We start from the raw sequence: 18,006 nt of genomic DNA on the forward strand, positions 1-18,006 counted from the left end.
GAGAGACCCCCGAGGAGCGGGTGTCTAGAGCTTCTGCTGGAGCGATGCCCATAGCGTGAAAGTGGTGTCTAAGCTTACAGCTTAGAGCAGGCAGAGTAGCGAAGCAAAGTCTTTGCTAACTCAAATTGGTAGTAGAAGCAGAGGCTAGATATACCTGGAGGTACTGATGTCATGCAGTGGGGCTGCCCCTGAGGTTCCCGCCATGACTTGTATTTGAACATTGGAGATGTGCGCGTTCATGCCCTAGGAGGCCACGGAGTGAGCATGGCGGATAGGGACGCCCATGCTGGTCTGGAAACGCCGAGGCCCTCGGCATTCGGCACCGGAGACAGCCATCTTGCCCAAAGAGAGAGAAAGGAGAGAAAAAGAGGTAAGGCAGAGCGGCCGCAGCCATCTGCGACAGAAGGACGCAATAATTGTACCATGGCTTCTTTTGTTTAGCGGTATTCTTTTCTTTATTAATAGTAATTAATCTTGACTGGACTTAAGGTTTCAGCTATGTTATTGACAATCTGATCCCAGGAATCAAATGCCAAGGAAGCATTAGCTTGATTTAATTCAAATAGCTTATTTTTATATAGATTCTACAAGTACATCTGTATCTATATTTTTTCTGAAGGTAAAATTTGATTATTACCTATATTTTTATGAGTTGGGTTGAGGAAGGTTATTTCTGCAATATAGTGTGGGAAGTATTGATTAGTTACTGTTATTGGTAAATATTAGGTCTAAAATATGTCCCACTTTATGAGTCACTTTAGAAACAAATTGTGACTATCCTAAAGCATCCATTGTCTCTAAAAACATTTCACAGACTGCGGTTCTAGGAGTTCTATCTACATGAAGGTTAAAGTCTCCTACAATTAAGGTAGAGTGTGGTGATGGAAACACCTTAGCAAATAATTCAATTAGCGGCGAACAGTCTTTTTGTAGTATTCCTGGTGAACAATAGACCAGTCCTATGTTTAGTTGAGTTGATTTTAGAATTGCCTGCTCATAGGGAAGGTTAAGCTCTACTTTGTAAGGTACTAGCTTACATCATAGTTGGGATGTGATATTTGGTTTAAGAGCACATTATCTTTGTCATTCAGCCAGGTTTCAGAAATGCAAAAAATAGAAGAATTTTAATCCTCTAACAGGTCATTGGTGAGAGGGATTACTTTTTGACAGGGACTGAAAATTTAATAAGAGGACAGTAAACATTAAACAGGAAGAGATAACTGAAGAGTTGTTACTTATCATGGGGAAGACCAACTTTGCAATCCTTCTTTGCTTCTTTCTTGGGATTCTCCTTAGATCTCCATATAAGCGTTTGCTTCATGACTGTAGCAATGATGACCAGGGCATGACTGAATAAGTACTTCGGGTCTGCACAAAGAGATGCATAAAGGGGCAAGTTCCTTTATTGTGCTCCTTCGTGCGTGCGCCTCACAGTGCAAGTGCCTTCGGCGTTGCCGCTGCAAAGAAGAGACTTCGTGGGTAGGCGGGATTTGAGCATGGGCACCGGTGTCTCCCTCTTCACACCGAGGGAGGGGAATGTCCGTCCTCCTTGCCGGTGGTGAAGGCCGGTGGAAGAGGCCAGGTAAATGCTGTGCCGGCAGCACCTTCGGCATCACCACCACGGAGAAGGGCCTTCATCAGTGGGCGGATGATAGACGGGCTGTGGGCAGGCCCAGCCATGTTGGGCGCTGGCATCTCCCTACTCACACCAGGGGAGGGAAATGTCCTTCCTCCTTGCTGGTGCCGGTGGATCCCTTTTTCTGGTGATGGAGGCCGGTGGAAGACGGCAAGTAAATGCTACACCGCATTTACCGCAGAGAATGGCCTTTAGGGAACCTTTGACTCTGAAGAACGATGATGGACACTCTGGTGTGGTGTTTAACAAAAATTTACTGCAACCAAAAATACATGAAGTCCAATCCACGACAAAAATTCTCCAGTTTATCTTCAACAAAAGTAAACAGTTCAAAGATACCTCTTTCCTCAGGTTTATAAGCTGAGTCAGTGTCCTTTAAGATGGCAAGCAGAAGATGAAGACCCAGCACCCCTGAATGATAGCATAGGGGCTCTAGTGGGAGGTTGGGATCTCCTATTTCTTTCTCTGATGATAAAAGCTGAACTTCTGTCGGAAAGTCCCAAAAAGCATTCAAAATCCAAAATCTCTTCTCCTGCTCAGTATGCAGGAACTGGAGACAAAAGAACTCCTCCCAAAACAACAAGAACTAAACTCTATGCAAAATACTTCTCTCTATTTCTCTGGCAAGTCACTACTGTCCCTCCTTAGCTGGGTGGAAGGAATCACAGCACCTTATCCTGACCTCTCAAGGCAGGGTTGACAATTCCTTTCAGGTGGAAATATGATCCCCCTAAAATAAAAGATATCAGGAAAAAAAATACAAGCATTTCTCTCCAACTCCTCTTCCACTCCTTCAAGACAGTCCTTTCCAGATTGTGGGGTACTGGCCAGGGCAGACTCTGCCCCTAATTCCAGGCTGAGGGTCCAATATGGGAAATGTCTCCAGCAACTCTCCTTCTCCCAAATCTAAAAACAAAAAAAATGCCATTTCCCCTGTATCAGGCTGTGGGGCCTATCAGTCAAGGAACATTCCAACAAATTTCTCAAAACTGTAAATCAAAATGCCAAAAGCCAACTCAGAATGCCACACTTCTCTTTCAGGTGCCTCCGTGAAGACGCCTGCAGGGATGGTCTGCAAACTACTCTCTCTCCTTAACAAGAATCCTAATCTAAATTTGGCTAAGGAAAAAATAGCTAGTGGACACCTAGGGGTCTCTACATTTTATTTTATTGAAAACAAGAAAACCATCGTGAACGGTTGATTAGCATATAACAGAGGGATATGAAAACCTTTCAGTTCCAGGCATGACTGTAAAGAGCTATGGTGCAAGGGAGTAAACAAATGGGTTCCTAGCCTAGAAATAAAATGTGTATACTTGAGAGTCTCAGCACCATGTTACAAAGGATAAACAATGCGGGATGCCTGGGGACCTGCAGGCTGTAAATGAGACCTCCAGCAATAGCCCTGCTTCTAGATCCCAGATGCCCACATCAGAGGAGGAAAGATCACATATCTAAGAAGGATAATGGAAAACAGAGATATTATATGAACTTCCTGATATTAGCACTCAGAATCTGTTCTCCCTTCAAAGAGGCACTGTGTGTTGTATTGCCCCTTTCAACAAATTAAGGGGTTTGGAAGGCTTTTGATGCATTTCTTCTGTAAAGCTAGGTGTTGCAAAACAATAAGTTACAAAATCAGCTGAAAACGGGATTTTTAAAAGGTCTGGCATTTGGTCCCTAAATGTTCCTTGGTGCTCAGATGGTTCTCGATCACAGTTGCAATGGGGCCCCTGATGTGACAAGCAACTCCTGTTTCCCTCTGCCGCTGACAGGACAGCAGGAGAGTAAAGCAGGAAGCTGGCATGGAACATTTCAAACGGGACAGAGTGGCTGTGGCTAAGGTTGCTCGGGAACTCCTTTGAAAAATCTCCAGGGCACAAACATGCTGGGACTGCAATTTCAGATGTTTGCAGAACCATTCTTCAAACTTTCGGTTCAGACGTGCATGGCACTGCCGGAGGGCAATGATATGCCAAATAATCCACTGACCTACAGGTGAGGCAGTTCATTGTGAGTAGCGGAGACCTGCTGCTGTAGGGCACAGTTGCTGCAGATTTGAATTTATGCAGCATGTCTGACTGCTGCCTTATGTATCTCTCGATGAGAGCACAGCAAGAGCTCCAGCTGTGCCTGCACACCGCAGAGCCCATGAAGAGATTAAGCAGACTGCACCAAACACTAACAGTAAAATTGATCGCGGCAAATCAGCATAAACAAGACAATGAAACACCACCAAAGAGCAATTATAGATGTGATCTGTAGCTAATGAGTGTCATATTTCTCAGCAAAACAGGGCAAGAGAAACAATCTAAGCACAGCAGTCACTCCAAGTGCCATCTGGAGACAAATTCCGGGTTAACAGTGGTTTGTGTAAATCCCACTGCAGCATTTTGTGCATTTTCTCCAGCCAGAATAAATGGTTTGCACTTATTTTGAAAACTGATTAAACTAGGCATAATCTTTCAGAAATGATGGTCAGTAATCCTCATTCTTCTGCAAGAAACAGAAATGCTAATCAGTAGCCAAAATCAGTCAGGAATATTAGCTCTTCCTGAGGTAGCACAGTGACAGGAATCCTATTATAAAGACTAAATAACTTAAAAGGGTTTAAGGAGATGCTGTTACTCCGGCAGCAGGTATGTCAGGCTAGCCTAGCCAAACTTGTAAATCCCAGAAGAACCTGACTTGTCAGAGGCCAAATGTCAGGTCAGGTATATCGAAGTGTAATACTGCCTGCACCGACATGAGGACAGGAAATGATAAAATCAAAAGAGCACTGGAAAATCTCTTGCATCACACTGTAACGACGATACCGTCTCTCTCTCTGTTTGCTGGGTGCGCCTGTTGCGACCGGTGTGGGCCGGGCACAACTCGAGAGAAGGCAGGCAGCACTGGCTTCTGAAGCCTTGACATGTCGCCCCCCCCCGGCTCATTTAGGCGAGAAGATCCAAGAGCCTGGCAGTGACTTTTTTTCTCCGGCCCACTATCACTTAATTACACTCCATGAACTAAATGTATCAAGCTGTAGAATCAGCCAGCCTCGCGGGCACAGGTATGCTGGGAAACGTCGATGAATGCCAACACAGCATTGCTACTAATCCCGTGCGTTTGCCACGCAACATTTATCAAGTCAGCAACAAATCCAGTGAAGTCCTTATCAATGAAAAGTGCACTCATTAAGGAGGAAGAATAGCCAGTGATGCTTAGGAGAAAACAGTGTACCATTTACTTTGTCTTGAGTAAGGGGGAAATAAAGCACTCTTATTTTTATGTGTAACTGAGGAAGCTGACTTCAGAACAGAGACAGAAGTCAACGCTCAAACACCACAAGTCATCTTTACAACTAGCAATGGGGATAACCTGGCTGAGTAAGTAGACGATAGCAATTTCAACAGTAAACCTGCGACAAATGTACTGAGGCAAAGCTAGAGTGGCATGCAGTTTCATTTGTGTTGTGGCACGTTACCAGACTTTCTATCCATCCTTTGGGCATGATAATTGCGCTATTTGATATCACTACACGATTCTGGACCATATACTAATGTTTTCTACCACCCTCCACCAGGACCACAGTGATGCCATCTGAGTAAAAATATTCAAATGTTGACTTGAAGCCAATGGGGGGGAAAAAAAAAAAGGAATAAATCATCTTGATTATTTGCCACGATCTTCTCATGTAAGAGAGACAACCGTAGCTTGCATTTTTTGTTAACACACACAAAAGAGAAGTCTCAACAGAATAATCCTTATGTCACAACTGGGCATTTTAACCAATTATATTTGAAGGATTGGTAGGGCGAAGTCTTCTTGCTGTACAGGATTGAGTCACTGATAAAGATTTCCGAATATTAGTCCATCAGTTTCACAAGAATAAGTGTTGAATGGAGCCTTTCTCCTCTTTCAGTATATTACAATATCCAACATAAACCGATTCCTCGCGATTCATGCAAATTCAATTATAATCACTAAGTGATCAAATAATCTTAACAATCACTAAGAAAATGACATGGAGTTCAGTGAAAAATCCCAACCAAGAGAAGCAGCCATTTTAAAAAAATAGTTTTGTTAGGTTTGTTTACATATAAAATCAACATATAGTTCATCTAAAGAGAGAGAGATTATATCTGCAAAGTAAAGGAGAAAATCTAGCATATAGAGGGAAAGAAAAGAGTAAAGGAAAACCTACTAAACCATACAAAATGGTAGCACAAATATTCAGATAAGAAAAGGGTCTTCTTATTATTGTGGGATTGGATATATTTTCATCCCTCAATCATTAATTTGTGCAAATAGTTGTTGTTGTGTATATTAGAAAGTAATTTCGATAGTTTCTTGACTTATTTTTAATATTTTAACAGTTTTTAATGTCTTTTATGACTTTCTAAGTACCAAGAGTGCTAGCCAAAGGGGTTTAGATCTAAACATGGACATCTTAGAAGAAAGGTAAGCTAGAAGAGATATGATAGAGACATTTAAATATCTCCAAGGTTTCCATGCACAGGAGGCTAACCCTTTCAATGGAAAGGAGGCTATACAACAAGGGATTATGGGATGAGGGTGAAAGAAGTTATCTAAGGAAATATTTCTTTATAGAGAGGATAGTGGATGTATGGAACTGCCTTCATGTGGAGCTGGTGGAGACAAAAACAATATCTGAATTCAAGAAAGCATGGGATAAATACAGGGGGCTCTCTGAGGGAGTGACGGGAATTGTACAGCTGAATTAGTTGGGTGGACTGGCAGTCTACATAGGCCATATGGTCTTTTGCTGCTATTACATGTCTCTGTTTCTAAAAAAATAAGAGAAATAAAATAACCTCTCAAACAGGTTTACTCTAATCAAACATTTATCAGAGGATAAAAAACCAAACAGATACTTTTCCCTGAACTTTGGACCAAAGTCTGTCCTTGCTTATTGCTATAGAACAAATCCCCAATAAAAGACTAGCACAGACCAGCCTGTTTTCGGGAAAGAATAACTCCAATTAGTCTCACTCTTAAAGGATTTCAACTTCTGGTTGAGTGCCACAGATCTCCTTCTCCCCTGAGCACGCACGAATTCTACAGAACATGTAGACCTATGATGAAAATTGCTTTAAGGTCCGAGACTCACAGTAGAGACCAGTCTAACAGGCTATTTCAATAAGAAGTATGGGAGAATGGGCGCTACGTATTGAGCGCCCGAACTCCCACTGCGCACCCAACCACCTCCCCTGTACGCGTGATCCTCTATTTAAATGAAGGCTCGCAATAATAAGGAGGAGCTAGGGACAATAATGAATCCCTAGCACCTCTTTATTAGCAGAAACCCAGGTGAAGTGGCTGTCAGCCAGTTCAGGAAACAAGCACTCAATTTTAAGAGCGTCAGTTTTCCGAACCTGATGACAGCTATTGGTTAGGAAAACAGATGCAGTTAAAATTGAGCGTCCCTTAGGATTAACGGCCAGCACCTTTTTTCTAATTATTTATTTATTTATTAGCATTTTTGGTTCCTCCGACTTAATATCGCTAGAATATTAAGTCGGAGGGTGTACAGAAAGCAGCATTTTTTTGCTTTTCTGTACACTCTTCTGAGCATAAAATGTGCGAATTGGCCACAAATTTTACTTTCAGTATCCCGGGTGAATAAGAATAGCCTCATCAGCATGCATTTGCATGTGAACACTATTAGTTTCCAGGAAAGGAGGGGGGGGGGGGGCGTTGGTCATGCGTTTTCAACACACTAAACCCCTTACAGTATAAGGGGTAGTGGACGCGCATGTTAAACAGTACACTCGGCCGAGCGCACTTTACAGTATCAGCCTATAAGTAATTTCACTGCATGACCATAAACCTCTGGGTACAATAGCGTGCCAGTGTCTGGTGTTTGATATTTAACAGTATGCAACAAGTTTATAATGGTGTTAGGTTACATAAGTCTATGTCCCTAACAAACCAGAGCAAGCTATGGAATATAAAGGTGTAAAAAAAAAAAATACACATCTTGTAATGAATATGGCCTTAAGCACAATACAACAGGAGAGCAAAGAGAGCAAAAAGCTGTACAAATACAAAGACCACTTAAAACAACCTGCATCCTAATGTCTCCTGTCTATAATTATCGGAAGATGAAAAAGCTCTTTCCATTGTTTGCCATCCAAGCAAGCCTCTTTACACCTGCGTGTCACTTGACAAAGGTGTCACATGCATTTCCACTGTACAGCCTGTTTCAGGTTTAATACTTCATTGAATAGCTTTTGAACCATTTTGACCTGCTTTATCACAAATAGTTTAAAAGCCCGATATGACATGACATTTTCAACATCTTCACTGTTCCCAGCTGGCTCCATTATTTTTTTTCCATGACACACTAGTTCAAACCTGGTTTCACCCAACTGCACATGAGGATCCATAGCACCGCTTTTCTTAGAGAAAATGGAACATTAAGGGGCGGATTTTAAGAGCCCTGCTCGCCTAAATCCGCCCAAATCCGGGCGGATTTAGGCGAGCAGGGCCCTGCGCGCCGGTGAGCCTATTTTACATAGGCTCACCGGCGCGCGCAGACCCCGGGACTCGCGTAAGTCCCGGGGTTCTCCGAGGGGGCGTGTCGGGGGCATGTCGGGGGCGGGCCTGGTCGTCGCGGCATTTAGGGGGCGTGTCGGCAGCGTTCTGGGGGCGGGTCCGGGGGCGTGGTTACGGCCCGGGGCGGTCCGGGGGCGTGGCCGCGCCCTCCGTACCCGCCCCCAGGTCGCGTCCCGGCGCGCTAGCGGCCCGCTGGCGCGCGGGGATTTACGTCTCCCTCCGGGAGGCGTAAATCCCCCGACAAAGGTAAGGGGGGGGTTTAGACAGGGCCGGGGGGGGTGGGTTAGGTAGAGGAAGGGAGGGGAAGGTGAGGGGAGGGCGTTAGAGGATTCCCTCCAAGGCCGCTCCGATTTCGGAGCGGCCTTGGAGGGAACGGGGGTAGGCTGCGCGGCTCGGCGCGCGCCAGCTATACGTAATTGATAGCCTTGCGCGCGCCGATCCAGGATTTTAGCGGATATGCGCGGCTCCGCGCGTATCTACTAAAATCCCGCGTACTTTTGTTGGCGCCTGGAGCGCCAACAAAAGTACACCAACGCGCCTTGTTTGAAAATCTACCCCATAGTGCATATAATGGGGGAAAAAAAAACCAGAATTGGACTGGCCTGACCTGAAAAAATGAAGCCACCTGGTAACTCTAAACATCTATATACTCGTGTATAAGTTGATCTCATATATAAGTCGATGGGCGATTTTGAGACCAAAATCCATTGTCCCATGTATAAATTGAGTGATTTATCAGGAAGATAAGAATTCAAGAAAAGCCAAGTCTGTATTAAAAAAATGTCACTGGGTGCACTAACTTTAAGATAGGTCAGTGGCATGACCAGAGTTAGCCGCTTAAGTTAAGCGGCTAACTGTTAATATCAGAGTTAGCTGTTTGACTTAAGTGGCTAATTCTACTCTATTTCGGCAGTTGGCACATATGTACGCACATACCTAGGGAATGTTATAGTATACATGGAAAAACTGATAGTATACGTGTATAAGTCGACCCAGCTTTTTTGATCTTATTTTCTGGCATAAATTTCTCGACATATACATGAGTATATATGGTAATTTCACATTTCGGTTCTTAATCCAGAACTCGCAATCCATAATTTGAGAACTAGTAAATGACAAATATTATATCTGATTATGATGAAGAGTCACACAAAGTGAGGTATGATGATCCTGACATAATGGAAAAAAATGCACAAATCTTAGAAATAATTTTACAAACACAGTGAAACTTCGCCTTACAGATACAGCATGCAACCAATGATGGGTGTAAAAAAAAAAAAAAAGAAAAGAACACCAAAACAAAATGTCTTACCTATTAATGTAACTTAGCGCCACATATGTTGGCTGTTGTAGTTCTTGTTTCTCTAAAACACGTGGATCGGTATCTAAAAAAAAGACAAAATATTGAGTTTGTTTTTTTTCTCCCCAAGAGTGATACCTGCATGTAATACAGAGCAACAGACCTAAAGCTGAAAAAAACCCAAAAAACCCACCAAGATCATCATAAATTGTCTATATCCTCTTCTCACATTTTCATTTAATACAATTGTTCATACATTCATAACGAAAAGGATTCTGCATTCCTTTTCAAGACAACTTCAGACTGACCATAGTGGGCAATGTCCACATATCATGCCAATTTTTATAGCCCTTCATATGAATACCAGTATATTTAGTGAATGTTTCTCTGTTACCATATCAGCAGAGCTCCTAGCACATACCCAATGAAAAAGGAAATTCCCATATCTTGATTTTTACTCTGCAACTGTTTCTGAATCTGAGAGCAACTAAGCACACTACCTAAATAGTTTCCATCTTCTGTTTTCTAAAACTCTGCCTAGCCACTGGATAGTTATCCTACATAAAGAATATCGAGCTGTTTTAAAAATGTACTTGCACAGCAAAGATAAAATTTAGTTTTACTTGTTAATTTCCTTTCCTTGATTCCTGTTACACGAGTCCAGACTAGTGGGCCTTCTTCACCGTCTAGCAGATGGACGGACCTCTGTGGGATAAGTCTCCACCTGAGCTAACCATTTACCAACTCTCATTTGAATCAGGAAGCTTCTGCCTACCCTGGTATCAAGACAAGCCTCCCCCCCCCCCCCCCCCCGACAACCCCAGAGACTGGGAAGGCACCAGACTTCCTGCACAGCTCACCACTCAGCCCAAGACTCTTGAGGACCTGAGCCCCCTTGGCAGTGGTGTACAAGGGAAGGGGTCAAGGCCCCTAGGTGCCATGCTGTAGAGCAGTGGTTCTCAACCCTGTCCTGGGGACCCCCCCCAGCCAGTCGGGTTTTCAAGATATCCACAATGAATATGCATGAGAGAACATTTGCATGCACTGCCTCCATAACATGCAAATTTTCTCTCATGCATATTCATTGTGGATATCCTGAAAACCCGACTGGCTGGGGGGGGTCCCAAGGACAGGGTTGAGAACCACTGCTGTAGAGGGTGCCCGAGAGCAGGGGAACCCATCCCATCCAGCCAGGAAAAGGCCCTGCAGCCGCCGAGGGATCCCATCTCGCTTGGCGACAGAGATGGAGGAGGTCACAGCCAGGCCCAGCGTTACCAGGTGTGCATATCCATGGGGACGGTGGTGGAGGAAGAGGAGCAAGCCTGCTAGACCACCGGGATGTGTATGTGCTGTTAGCATATACTCTGTGCTGATCTTGTGATGAATGAGATCAGCATAGAGAAAATGCTAGCCTCACAAAATCTGACTAGCACAGGGATCAGCGAACACAGAGGAGTAACAGAATGGATCTCCTATCTGTTCCCAATGATATGTATATATGTATGTGTGTGTGTGTGTGTGTGTGTATGTGAATGAATGAATGAGAGCCTAACTGGAGACTGTGTGTGTGTGAGTGAGAATGGGAGCCTGACTGAGGGATGTGTATGTGTGAGAATGGGAGTCTGACTGGGGATGTGTGTGTGTGTGTGAGTGAGTGAGTGAATGGGAGCCTTACTCTGGTGTGTGTGTATGTGTGAATGGGAGCCTGACTGGAGTCTGTGTGTAAGAGAGAATGAGAGCCTGACTGGGATGGGTGGGTGTATGTGAATTGGAGCCTAATTGGAGTGTGTGTGTGTGTGTGTGTGTATGTGTATGTGTGAGTTTGTGTGAATGGGAGCCTGACTGGGGAGGGGGGAGGGGGTGAATGTGTGCCTGCCTCTGTGTAAAGAAAGTTTGTGCTGTGCTACTAATCCATGACATGTTCAGGGTGACTGTGAATTAAGTTTTCAAGTATGGTGAGCGGTGAATTTTCCATCCTTATTAGTTTTAATTATTAGGTGTCTGTGTTTGTCATTGTAGCAAGCTACTATAAATCAGGTTCCTTCCCCCATTAGCTTATCATGTGTTAAAGCCTCACTAAGTGGACTGAGCTGTGTCTGGATCTGAATGATGCGTTTTGGACCTGTCAGAATGAGGTTTTCAACTCTGCAGAGACTGCAAGCTGCCGCAGCCAAGAAGAAGGGATATAAAAAGATGTCAAAAATCTCTGTGTGCTCTCCTCGAATAACAAATGTTCTTCCAGAACCAGCATCCAAAACTCACAGTGTTAACAAATTGGGAATAGGGCTGTGCTGTTTAGCTTGCCCAGAGAACAGCACTCCGTAGTCATCAGAAGAGGGAGCCAAAGGAATGCTGGGAGACCATTTAAGGAAGAAAAAGTACAAATTCACTGGCTGTGTCTGTGTATGAGGGGCAGGAACGGCCAGGAGTTGGAGCCAGGAAGAGAGAATTGTATCTGGCAGCTCTGCAATCCGTTCTTCTCCTGAAGAACTAATTATTAAAAGGGAGAGACAGAAGTCTGCGCTCTGAGGAAATAGAGCTTTTCCAGAGATATCCAGGCCCAGGAGCACATGGCTGGATCACCCTCCTGAGTTAATAATCTAAACTTTGCACAGAGATATCTTAGCAGAGGAGGGAGAAGGTTTATTTCCTTGGATTTTGTCACAAATTCAGTATCTCATCTTAACTGTTTCAGCCTTTCAGCCGAAGTCAAGCATAAACCCTCACCACAGCTACACGAGATAGGCAGGGAAAGGGAAGCTGATGGACCATGGTCTGTCTGTAAGAGACTGAATCTAGGCCTCTTGTTTGTGGAAGTTCCCCAGGAGAGAGAAACCTTCCACATACTACAGTGCTCATCTATTTGGTTTGTCATCTAGTCAGACTCCTTCATTTTGATTGTTTTTCTTTCAACACAATTTTGTGTTTGGGACATGGTACATATGCCCTTTACAAACTTTTATAAACAAGAAGAGCCCAATGTTAGCAAAACAAAAATGTCCCAAAAATAACAACATGTATTGCAGAAAAAGAATACATTGAATAATAAGAAAAACTTTAATTTATCATTGGGACCATCATACCACCCTTTTGGTTTTTAGACTCAAGATTTATTGCTAAAAGCATCGCTACCTAATTATCATTTATTTATTTATCTATTTTTAGTTTTTTTATACCGATTTTCCTGCATAAAATGCATATCAAACCGGTTTACAATGAAACAGAATAAGCAGGAAGTAAAATTTCTAAAGTTATTTCTTTCCTTAAAAATATACCATTCTACAGGATGATACTATAATTATCATCACCACTATTATCATTCAAATAATCTAAAAGAGGAGGTTAAAATATGCAAATGTAAAACTACAAGGCCAGGCATCATTCATCATCAAATGCTTTCTTTGATATGAAGGTCAGCAAATTTGTTGTCCCAGTTCTCTTTGTCATCCATGTTGTTCTCTGTTTTCTTCTCTTTAGCCCTTTATCTTGCCCTTCAGTAGTGCTGGACAGAGGCATAGAGGTACTGGGTAATTACACAGGGCCCAGAAAAAGAGAGGGCCTGAAAGCTGTGCGCATACTGACCGTGACCCACATTCCACTCCAGTGAGCTGACAGTGAGGGAGGTGAAGGAAGGAAGGGGCCTACCACTCTGAACAGATACTCGTCCAACAGGAATTGGAGGGAAAGTCCGCATGGGCCCATGTACCCTCACAGGCCCTGCAGCAGCTCCGTTCCTTCCTCCTGCACGGGCTTCCTCTTGCCAAAGAAATTCACGCCAGAGGCAGGGTTGCCACAGGTCCTGTGAGCGAGCACCCCCATGACAGAATGCCAATTTGCTCTTTTTGCTACTGGTCCCAGACCCCGGGCCCCAGACCAGCCAAAAGAAGAAAGGGCTGGAGAAGAGGGGGGGGGGGGGAGGGAGGGGACCTGGAAAAGGACCATGGGAAATGGAGAGGTCCTAGGAAGGAGCAGAGGAGAGAGAGGATTCAAAAAAAGGGTCATGGGGCAGTTCAGGAAAGAAAGAGAATCCAAAAAACAGGCCATGGGGGGGGGGGGGGGGTGCACTGATGCTAAAAGCTCACTTGGGACTGCCAGGAGCCTAGGTACAGCACTGCCCTCTAGCTCTACATTAACTAATTTGTTACTGGAACTTCTGAGTTCTGAGTGTATGATCAGCATTTCCTTTTGGCCGTATCTTCGATCTGGGTTCTTCCAACTGCTATCATCTCATGTACCCTTTCATTTGAGATGATCTTCAGAATTCTTCTATAACATCACACTTCAAATACATATATTTTATCTCTTTACTAGTAATACATCTTTCTATTCCATATTCTACTACTGAGAAGATGCATGCACTCCACAGCCTTTTCTTCAGCTTTAAATCTAAATTCCTTCTAAAAAAAAAACCTTACAGTCCCAAAAACCATTTTGTTACTTTCCCAACTCTTACTTCTGTCAAACACTTTCCATCTTCTGTGATCCAACTATTGTATATTTCCTTTATTTTGTTCCAGTTTCATGCCTTCACCAAATATCATAGTATTCTTATTCATTGTGCGGATTATCTTAATTTTGTCTTCTTGGTGTTCAAGCTCATTCCATAGTCACCTTAATAGACCTGAAATGCGCAGGGATATGGAGATGAGAAGAACTGTTGATCTGAACAAGAAGGGAGCTGAGTTGGGCTGAATTCAGCCACGGTTTTGAATTCAATCACAAAATGTTATTAATCATGATAAGAAACTTCATGAAAAGTATTGTAAAGATTCTGACTTTCTATGTCAATCTTCTGTCCACGAATTAGTGAAAGAAAATGTCAGATAATTTTGTTTCAGTTATCTCTTCCAAAATGTAGCCCCTTGATCCTGCATGTCAAAGCTGTAATTTTCTTTATCTTGAATAAAACAGCACCACACAACCTGTTTCCCAGGGCACGTTTCTAGATCTAAGCTCTGTCACTATTTGATCCTTTATGAATCAGAGATCAGTTTTCAAAAAAGTTTGCCAGGCTAGCTTCAAGAATTAGCTGGTTAAAACTCTACTAGTTAAAACTCTGCTCGTTAAAATTCACCAGGCAGCCAAATATAGCCAGACAAAAAAGGGTCAGTTCCAGAGGCATTCCTGGGGTTGGTGCAGATTCTCATGCCAACTGGCTGAATTTAGGAAAGCAACCCAGCTGCACAAATAGCAATCCTAAATATTGCTAGTCAAAATTTGTCAGTCTAGATTTAGGCAAATTTTCAGTCAAAATGGTTGTCAGAAAAACCTTCCCAAATCTTTCATTTCCTAGTTTCTGTTGCTCAGCCAGAATAGTGTAAGAATTTGCTAGCGAATGTCAAATCGTGCCTCCAAACGTTCGTACAAGTAAAAATTCCCTCTTTAAAGTTCAGCGAGACCCAAAGATTCAAGAGGTCTACTCTTCCTGTTTGGTCTGTCCAAGCATGCATACAGGCAGCGACTAATTCAATGCATTTAAGGAACACACAAATTGTTTGTCATATAACATGGAACATTATCTAAACTTCTTGTTTCCCAAGTTACTACCACTACTACTGAGGGATTCTAGTGTCTCATGCTGGTACAGAATTTACTGTTACTCCTTATTTTTGCCATTAGTTGGAAAGCAGAGTCAAAACGTCCTCCTGAGCATGTTAGGGGACCTGCCACCTCCCCACAATTACATTCACCATGTGTAACAAAGCCCTTCTGCCACTCCATGCTGGCTAACCTTGCTACCTTTATTCAAAGTCTATTGAGAATGACTAGCCTACATGATGCTGTATGATGCTAAAGCTGAGGGTAGCTATCAAGGCTTAAAAGCAGTTAACTTAGGCGGTGCCCCTTAACAAGATGGCAATCACTTTGAGATAAGGCAATTTTAAAAAGGGCAAAAACCATGAATATTTTTTTTGCAAATCTAAAATACAGCATCATTTGTATGTCCCAGCAGGCTTCTCCTGTCAGGCAGACCTTGAAGAATCTTACAGCTGACTGCTGGTGCTAACATTCCATTTTCAAAAGCTTCCAGAACTGATCTTGATAAAGTAATAAATGTACAAGACAAAAGATCTGTGTTTCCTAATGACTGAATTTCATTGGTCCTTTTGCAATGGTTATTATACCTCTGATGGTTACTTGTCAGATGGTTTCATTTTTACCTGTCGCTTTAAATGTTTTCCAGCCTACAATGGAGCTGCTGTTGGCAATGAAATTGCTTGCCTTTGCTAAAAGGCAATCTTATTTCTAGATGTGTCATGAAATTTATTAATTAGGTGTATAAAACTGGGAGATTATTATCTGTTCTGAAACTGTGACAAAATTAAAAGCAATACCACCACACCCACTAAGAATTAAATACAGCTGTTCAGATTCAGACTATTCTGTTCAGCTGTCTCTCTCCTAATTTCCTTATGGTGAAGAACATTTTCCTATCAATAACATTTAATATATTCCCAGTTTTTGTCTGTAGGTAGAGCACAGGTCCTTCTCTTGGTCTGTCAATGACTCAACGAATTGATGCAGGACTTCCTATTTGGTCCCCTTTCCTCCATCGTCACCACTTCCACCAGATGTGGGCTATGTGTACATTATGATGCAAGACTCTACAGCCAGGACTACTAACAATCCAAACCCAGAACGGCAAAGTTCTTCCTTCTTTTCGTATTAGCAGAAGATAGCATGAAAGTTCTCTATCAGGAAAGCATTATCTTAGTATCCATTTAATCCATTCATGGCCCTCCCCTCCTAGTATCCCAAATGCTCCCAGCTCCTAACACAGGGCTTTCAATATTACAATGTACTTACTGCTGGCAACACTCCCAACAAGGAGAATCTGTGTTTTTCTTTGACAGGTACAAGGACTCATGCCATTTTATATGAAAAAGCAATTTTCTGGACCATCACATACCAAATGAAATGGCAGTACATACTGTTGCAGTTAACGATTTCATTTATAATGATGAATGCACTCGTTAATGATTCCATCACTTACCACAGGACCAGCCAGAACAGCCTTACTTGGTATTTTCCCCCAACTTCTGTTTTACGACATTTTAATAACGCTTTAATATATTATTGCAAATTTGCTTGAGCATACTTGTGATAAAAAAATGATGATGATGATGATGCAGTGTAAGTCATGTGACACTACAGAATTTCTCCAGCTGCTGATAGTACCAATACAAATATATTTTCACCCAATCAAATTATGACTTTCTTGGCTGAGCTATGACTATCCTATGGATCAATTATCAGCATGCATAATGAAGGGGAGTCTCATGTCCATTATGCTCCTTGGGAATGAAAAATGTACCTCCGTGTAACCTTTTGAGCTGTCATGCTACCTTTGAGAAGGCAATTAAAGTGAAAAATGAGAGTATGTGTAACTCCCGTCACTCTGTATTACATTTCATAATACTATTGCTACTACTTACTACTTCTATAGTGCTACTTGATGTACACAGTGCTGTACAAAAAAAAACCATATAAGAGACAGTCCCTTCTCAGTAGAGCTTACAATCTAATCAAAACAAACAGAGAGCAAAAGAGACTTGGGCATTTCATTTATTAAGACAATAGTTAAAAATTAATGAGGCTGTAAGTGGGACAATCAGGAATTAAGATTTAAAGCCAGCTTCAAAAAGGTGAGTTTTTAGATGGGATTTAAATAAGGCAAGAGATTGAGCATAATGCATCATCTCAGGAAGTCTATTCCAAGAAAACGGTACAATCAGGTGGAAAGCACAGAGTCAGGAATTGGCGGTAGAGAAGAAGGGCACAGATAAGAGTGACTTGTCTGATAAGTGGAGTACACGAGAAGAATGTAGAGAGAGATAAGAGACTCTTGTAGGTGAGTAAGAGGAGCTTGAACTTTATATGGGAATGGATAGGAAGCTAATGTAATGAGTTGAGAAGAGGGGTTATAAGGGTGTAATGATTTTGGCAAAAGATAAGACACGCAGCTGAATTTTGGATAGATTGTAAGAGAGAAATGGCTCACTGGGAGACCTGTGAGGAACAGGTTGCGGTAGTTTAAGCAGGAGGTAATGAGAGAGTGGACAAGGATCTTGGACAGAGAAGGGACAGATTTTAGTGATGTTATAGAAAAACAAACATTTTAAGCAGTGTTTTGGATATCCATAGAGAAGGAGAGGAGCGAAAAATGACTCCATGGTTATAGGCTGAGGGGACTGGAAGGATTACAGTGCTATCCACAGAAATGAAGAAAGGAGGACTTGGAGGGAAAGATAAGGAGCTCTGTCTTGGCCATATAGAGTTTAAGGTGGCAGTGGGACATCCAGGCAGCAATGTCAGACAAGCAGTCTGAGATCTAGGACTGGATTCCTGATGAAATTTCTGGTGTGGAGAGGTAAATCTGGAAACCATCAGCATAAAGATAGTATTGAAAGCCATGAGAGGAAATCAGAGGACCAAGGGAATTAGTATATACAGAGAAGAAAAGAGGGCTCAGGATAGAGCCCTGAGGCATACCAATTGATAGTGG

At 42.6% G+C, this 18,006-nt stretch overlaps 1 protein-coding gene across 3 annotated transcripts in view; it reads right to left on the bottom strand.

Annotated features, from left to right (window-relative positions):
• Positions 1–18,006, bottom strand: part of JAZF1 (JAZF zinc finger 1) — a 527,943-nt gene that overhangs the window by 271,546 nt on the left and 238,391 nt on the right. For all 3 annotated transcript variants that reach the window (XM_029589186.1, XM_029589187.1, XM_029589188.1), the window contains one exon: positions 9,513–9,585. In XM_029589186.1, the coding sequence (XP_029445046.1) occupies positions 9,513–9,585 (73 nt within the window). The remainder of the gene's footprint in view (positions 1–9,512; positions 9,586–18,006) is intronic.

The sequence above is a fragment of the Rhinatrema bivittatum genome, chromosome 2 (genome assembly GCF_901001135.1).
Source record: "Rhinatrema bivittatum chromosome 2, aRhiBiv1.1, whole genome shotgun sequence".
NCBI classification, from domain to species: Eukaryota; Metazoa; Chordata; class Amphibia; order Gymnophiona; family Rhinatrematidae; genus Rhinatrema; species Rhinatrema bivittatum.